This window comes from Neopelma chrysocephalum, unplaced genomic scaffold (genome assembly GCF_003984885.1).
Source record: "Neopelma chrysocephalum unplaced genomic scaffold, ASM398488v2 Primary Assembly neopelma1_84, whole genome shotgun sequence".
Taxonomy (NCBI): domain Eukaryota; kingdom Metazoa; phylum Chordata; class Aves; order Passeriformes; family Pipridae; genus Neopelma; species Neopelma chrysocephalum.
Genome location: NW_020897746.1, coordinates 4,804,235 through 4,811,010, shown reverse-complemented (window position 1 = coordinate 4,811,010; position 6,776 = coordinate 4,804,235). Strand labels below are relative to the sequence as shown.

At 52.5% G+C, this 6,776-nt stretch overlaps 1 protein-coding gene across 3 annotated transcripts; it reads right to left on the bottom strand.

Moving 5' to 3' along the window:
• Positions 1-6,673, bottom strand: FOXJ1 (forkhead box J1). 3 transcript variants are annotated; one of them, XM_027691548.1, is made up of 4 exons: positions 6,570-6,673; positions 5,501-5,723; positions 5,172-5,341; positions 1-2,432 (listed from the first exon to the last, which is right to left on the bottom strand). In XM_027691548.1, the coding sequence occupies exons 2-4, from the start codon at positions 5,667-5,669 to the stop codon at positions 1,632-1,634; spliced, it is 1,140 nt and encodes a 379-aa protein (XP_027547349.1). In that variant the 5' UTR covers positions 5,670-5,723; positions 6,570-6,673; the 3' UTR covers positions 1-1,631. The 3 variants fall into 3 exon arrangements, with proteins under 3 accessions (XP_027547349.1, XP_027547347.1, XP_027547348.1); XM_027691546.1 differs by having other exon boundaries at positions 5,172-5,723; XM_027691547.1 differs by lacking the exon at positions 6,570-6,673 and adding an exon at positions 6,484-6,512 and having other exon boundaries at positions 5,172-5,723.
• Positions 6,674-6,776: the final 103 nt, after the last annotated feature.

Here is a 6,776-nt window from a genome sequence, read left to right as displayed (position 1 = left end):
TTTCTTCTTTATTATTATTTTTTTTTAAATTTGTAAATAACTTTGCATGAAAAAAGTTAAATTGCACAAGTAACTCTGCAGTTCTTCAACATCATCCCCAAAGCAGGAAAAATAGAAGAAAAACAACAAAGAAAAGGAAACTTTGTCAATACAAACAGCTACACCAATCCCAAAGCCCCCTCTAAGTGCTTTTGTAACCAAACCAGAATCTATTTACAATCTTCCTCTTTTTTTTTTTTTTTGGCAAGTCTATGACACACCACTAAAATTCCAGCTTCTACTTGCTCCTACCTAATGGCTGCTCTACCTCTCACAGCCCACAGCAAAGGAGAGGCAAAAAATCTGGTTTTTGAGAGCTTCAAGTCAGGTTTCAGCAGAGTTTGGCTCTGCTCCCAATATATTTCCAAGCTACCTTGCACAGACCCTGCTACACTCTCGCTGCACATCCCAGTGTCTCTCCTGGCTCCTGAGCTGCTCCTGGCTGGACGGGACTTTATTTCCACTGCTGTCCCCAGAGCCTGTTGCACACACAAGTCTTTGGCCGGAGCTCCTGGATGGAGCCTGGATGTGGATTTCTTTCCTGCTCAGTCCCACCTGGGAGCGTTAGATGTGGAGTGATCCCACCACCACCAGCTGAGGGCCAGGCCATGGGGTTTTCCTTGCACTTGGAGCCTGATGGAAGAGCTGAAGAAGTGAAGAGCAACAGTCTCAGACCAAAAAAGCAGAGAGAGGCTACGTCAGTGGGTGAACGAGAGGGTTTATGGTGGTCCACATCCTTTGGCAACTGCAGCAAGGATTTTGGGTACAAAAAAATACAAAAGCCAGTTTTGGGAGCACCCTGGTCCCTGCTGCTCCTCTCCTGTCCGGGCCAGTTCCTGGATTCTTCACGAATCCTGTTGCTGCAGGAGTCCTCCTTTGCATGGTCTTGTTTTACAGAACAGTGAACACAAAACCTTTAAACTGTGAAAATAGAAAACAACTCCCAAACTGCATTTCCAGTCTATCCCTCCCCCCTTAAGAAATTCTAGTGCTAAAAAATATAGATTTCTTTGAATATATAATATATAATAGATTATATAAAAAACATCTAAAGAGGCACACTTGCTGAATTTATAAACCTTTTCTTCTTCCCTAGGCACAAGTCAGCTGGGATGTTGAACTTGGAGAATCCAGAAGGGACCTGTATTTGCTTACCAGCTAATTATCACACTGCATCTACCAACTGCACTGAGACAGAAAAAGGAAAGACAGAGAGAAACAGAGAGACAAAGAGGAGAGGAAATTGGACTTAAGTCTAACAAGTCCTAAGCCACCAGGAATCTCCTGCCTTGGATGGGATTTAGCAGGTACTTTTAGCCCTGATGGAAAAAAAACCCATTATAATTCACATTTCTTTTTTAAAGGTAAAATGTAAAAAAATAAGTAGTGTTATTTTCCTTCTCTTGAGAAAACTAGAGACTTCTGAGGTGTCCTTTAAAGACACAGCAGGCAGTTCCTGTGGTGGTGGGTTTTTTTCTCCCCTGGTGTTTCTGGGAATAACCTTACAATGAAGCTGGTAAAAGTCACCCATGGGCATCTCTAGAAAATCTTGTCCCTTGTAAGTCCAAGCTTGGGGAGAGCATCCTAAAGTCTTATAAGAGGCGTGCCAGACTGCTCAGGTTGATCACATCTGCCAGCAAAGAGGCGTCGATGTCTTCAAACACCTGGTCAATGTTGACGCAGTTGGAGAGGTAATCGCTTGTCCCTTCATCCCAGGGATGCTCCAGGTAAGTAGTGGCCATGAGGGTTTCATTAAAGTCCAGGTTGTACTGGTTGGATTCGGTGAGGACTTGCTCCTGCCCCTGGGGACAGTCCATGTGCTGCCCTTGTCCCGTCCAGTCCAGGTCACACGTTGCGGGGTTGATGGACGGTGGGAGCTCCATATCCACAAGAGTGGAGAAGTCTCCATTAAGGTTGGTATTAAAGACAGTTTCCCAGTCAAAGACACCTTTCAGCGATCCCACCTCGGTCTGCTCTTCCTGGGTCATCAAGGCAGAGCTGGAAAGCCGGGACGCCTTGGCCGTTGGCATGGGCGAGGGCTGCTTGCGCTTCTGCCCAGCTTTGTTACCCACTGGATTCCAATTCTGGCTGCTGGTGGTTTCCTCAAACTCTTTGAGCAGCTGCTGTGATGCCATGTTGGCCTCCAGGATGCTGTTGGAGCTGCAGGCTGAAGTGGCTGGGCTGACGACGTGCTGCGCTTCCTTCTGGGCTCTCCCGGAGAAGGCCGGGTGGATCTGCACTGGGGACATCCGCCGCTTCTTGTAAGTCCCGTACTTGAGCCTGTTGGCATAAAAGGGGTCAAGCTTCCAAAATCCACCTTTCCCTGGCTCGTCTTTCTCCCGGGGCACCTTGATGAAGGACTTGTTCAAGGAGAGGTTGTGCCGGATGGAGTTCTAGATCCAAAAGAGAAAGAAACCAAGGCTGAATGCTCGTCTGCTGCCACAGGACCTACCTGTGTGGGGAGGCTGGTGGACAGTATTTTCAGCAAGGACCTTCAGGAAAACAAAGCAGAACTGGCAGTATCAGGACATCCCAGGCTACGTGCCCAGCAGAAAGTCCCCCAAACCCCCAAGTCTCCAGCAGAGTTTTCCTGCCTTCTGTCTCATCCAGGCAGAAACGCCAGGAGCTAACGGGTTCAAGCAAGGACTTGCCAACCAACGGGAAGCTTTTGGGCAGCTCTCCTTGGCTGGAAACTGGGGCCTTGGATCATGCAGAGCACTGGGAGAAACCTTGAGTTGCTCTAGGCATGGAACTAAGCTGGAGGAGGTTGGGTCCTCCCTCACATCTGAGGAGGAAGAGGTGGGTCCTTACACCGATGTGGCCACGGCCCCATTACAAGGGGCAACACATGGCAGCACCACAGGGAATGGCATTATAGGGCCCTCCTTGCATCCCCCGGTTCATCTACTCCTATTGCTACTGTTGAGGGGAAAACATTTGCCCAAAAATCAGGCACCATGCCTTCCCACAGCCAGGCTGGCACAAATCAGACGGGAGAACACAGAGAGACACGCGGACTGTTCCACCGCAGCCCTGTGTGTCCCCAGAGGTGCCTCCTGGCCTGGGGAAGCTTGGTGTGAGATCACTGCATCTTCATCAGCCACTGCTCAAATAAGCTGAGGGGGAAGAAGAAAAAAAGGGGGGAAAAAAAAAAAGAAAAGGCGGAGTTTCTACTCCCGTCGAGCTGTTCTGAAACCCTGAATGTGCCTAGAGTGATGTGAATAATCAGAAAGGAAACTCAGTTATTGGGTAAATAACCCAGCGTTGGACTCCACAAAGCCAGGACTGTACTAAGAGATTGGATATGGTAGAGGTGGGGGTTTTTTTTAATGTTGCCTGGATATCTTTATGCTTATTCATCCATAATCCGTAGTGCCGAATAGGAAAAACAAGGCTCGATTGCTTAGAGCTGCTGAAAAACATGCACACACACACACACACACACACACACACACACAACAAAACCCTCCTCTGGGCTGAAGCTCCTTGGGTTTGTTGGCTCCTCTCCAAAGCACTCAGCTCCCACAGGAATATATCCATCTCCCCCCCAGACTATGGGTGGCATGACCTTTCCAGGCTGTCTTCACGTACGGGAATCGGGATAGGGGATGAGAACACAGCCTTGGAAAGAAAGAAAAGGAAAAAAAAAGAAGAGAGAGGAAGAAAAAAAAATAAAGTAAATAGAAACAAAAGAGAAAAAAGAAAAGAGAAAAATAAAAAGCAGAAAATGAAATTAAAAAAAAAAGAAAAGAAAGAAGAAGCAGGAACACGGACATCCCTCCACACAATCCAGGCTGTGGTAACTTCAATTTTACAGTTTAATGAAATTTTACAAGGATCAGAGACTTGAAAGCTGAATTCTCTGCTCCCCATCTCTCCTCCCCATCCCAAACTTCACTCAGGCTGGGCTGAGTTATTACCCAGCCGGTTAACATATTTATCATTCCTGCCTGCCCCAGTCCAGTGTACCCCCTGGATCTCTGCAGAGAGGGATTGAAAACCTTCTTTCTTTTTTTAATAAACACATTTAATTAAAAATGTTGTGAATACTCAGTCATGAGTATGCAGGAGAAAGTCAACACTGGCACCCAGCTCCTCCTTCCAAATCGCTCTCATAGGTCCCCTGAGCAAGGAGGAGGCTGGGGGACCAAGGTGACCCTGGAGAGGGACTGGGAGGGGTTCCCTTCCCCATGATGGGGTTCAAGAGCTGCTGGAGGCAGCAGTGCCTGGGCAGGGCCTTTGCAGTGGGCTTCCCCAGCCCTGCCTGGGTGGGCACTGCCATCAGGGTTAGTGACATGCTGCGGGTTTGGGCTGGGAATGACAGCAGGATGAGCCACCCAGGTCCCTCTTGCCCTGCCACGTCCTAGGAAGCCTCACGTGCCAGAGGTCCCCTCGTGTGACGGAGGAGGGCAGCGAGCCAAGGTGGCTGGGAAAAGCCCCCAGGCTTCAGGCTGTCCCCAAAGCTGGTGAGCCTGGGGGCTGTCCCCAAACCCCCAAGGACATGCTTGTGCTTGCTGGGGACAGCAGCCCTATTTGACCTCTCTTGGGCTTCCCTCTGCAGGTCTGAGCAGCTCATCCCAGCGATGGAGACTCCTTGACCTGTCTGAGGGGCCAGAAGCTCAGCCCTCTGCCCTGCTTGGAAAGCAGCAGCATTTCTGCTCAGAACCTCCCCAAGAAGTGCCTTGTCCAACAAGTGGCATCTCCATCCCTCTCCTGTGCTTGGTCCTCAGCACCCAGGGACACTTGACCTGCTGATTCCATGTGCACTCAGTCCCGAGGGACTCAGGGACCAATGAGAGCTGCAGAAGGGTAGGGATTGAGAGGCCTTTGCCCTGGAGCCAAGAGGAGCCTCAGGTGCCAGGAGCCCAACAGGTACCTCCCTGCTCCCAAAATTGTCCCCGGGCTCTCCTCCAGAATGGCTCCTTCCCTCTGCCACCCCTGCAGCTGTGGCATTTGTGCCCAGCCAAGTTCTTTCCTGTTCCAGCCCTTCCCCACCGGCTGCCAGTGCCACTCTTCTCCCAGTGGGATCCAGCATCCCTGCAGACCTTGTTCGTGCAGGGTGGAGGCTGTGGAAAGCCCTGCCCAGCCCTGCAGGGAGAGGGGCTAAGGCAAGAGGGCTCCAAATCTCCTACCTGCCAGGTGGGATCGGCGTGCCGGAAGTAGCAGAAGTTGTCCGTAATCCACTTGTAGATGGCAGAGAGGGTGATTTTGGGTTTGTTGCTGGCTTCCATCGCCATGCAGATCAGGGTGGCGTAGGAATAGGGTGGCTTGACGTGTGGGTTGGTCTTGTAGTCGATGTCCCCCGCGAGATGGGGGGGCACAGCCACGTCGTGGTGCGTCGTCGACGAGGTGGAGGAGGAGACGGGCGTGCAGGGGGTGTGACGGGTGCCCTTGCACGCAGGGTCAGCGGCCAGGGGTGAGCAGGGGGACTCGAAGTCGACCAGACTGAACAGACTCTCGCTCATGGTGTAACAGTCCTGGGGGTCCGAGCCAGGGTATAACTGGGGCAGGCCTGTCTGGGCAACTGTGAAGTCGCTCAGCCACCTGAGGTCTGGCAGGCTGTCATCCGGGTCTTCCTCCACACACTTCAGTTTTCCCTTTGCTTTCAGCGCTTGGCTCGACCACGCCATGCCTCAGGGCTGCACCGGGTGCACGGGGAGAGGAGGGAAGGGATGGGATGGATCCTGCAAGAGCAACAGGGAGAAGGCTGATGTTCTCCGAGGCGCTCTCTGGCAGCCAGGCAGGGCCAGGCCTGGGTGCTCCTGGTGCTGCTGAGCGAGACCCATCCCTGGGGTGCTGTGCAAGGGAGCTGCAACACCTGCCCCAGGGGGGCTTTAGCAGCCCTGAGCCTTGGGGAAATTCCCTCAAAACCCTACACTCCAATGTCACCCAAACTCCAGTTGGCTGGCGCTGCTCAGCAAGCTTTTGGCTAAACAAAGAATTAAATAAGAAACCCAAACAACAAAAAAACCACCCCAAACAACCAAAATCCCTGCCAGCCCACAAAGTGAGGTTGTTTCTTGGGGACACACAGCTCTGGGTACCTGCTGCTAGCAGGATTAACTCTGGGTCTAACACCTCGACAAAATACTTTAAAGTTTCCCCCCTCGCAGCCAACTTCTCTCGGTTTGAGGCTATTTCTGCTTCTACCTTCCCCTGGTACCCAGAAACAACTCGGGGAGCTTAGGGGGGTTGGCGGAATCCCATCCCAGGCACACCCACAGAAACAACTCGGAGGGCTTGGGGCGGGATTGTCAGGGTCCCACCCCAAGCACACCCTCAGTCAGAGAGAGCCGGCAGCTTCAAGCTTTGGGGAGCCCCGGGTAGGGGATGCGGCGCCTGGCTCCGGTGCCAGTCTCCAAACCCAAAATCCCGTGGTTTTGGGCCAGAAGAGAGCGCCCGGGAGGGCACATAACAAGAGCCGCTCCCCCCGCGCAGACCTACCGCCCCTACCAGCGGCTTCGCCCGCTCTGCCCGTCTCATCCCATCCCATCCCACCGCCCTCCCCGGCCCCCACCGCTCCCCCTTACCCCCGTCCCGGTGTCGTCCCACTACCGCCAAAGTTCACGACAGAGCAAGAAGCTTCTGGAAAAACAGGAGTGGAGGGGTGAAAAAAAAAAAGAAAAAAGAAAAAAAGCGGGGGGGGAGAAAGAAAGGGGAAAGAGAAGCCCTGAGGCTGCCGGGGTGCCCGTGCCGGCTCCGTGCGGTGTGCCCGGGCCGGGCCGTGCCCGCCGAGC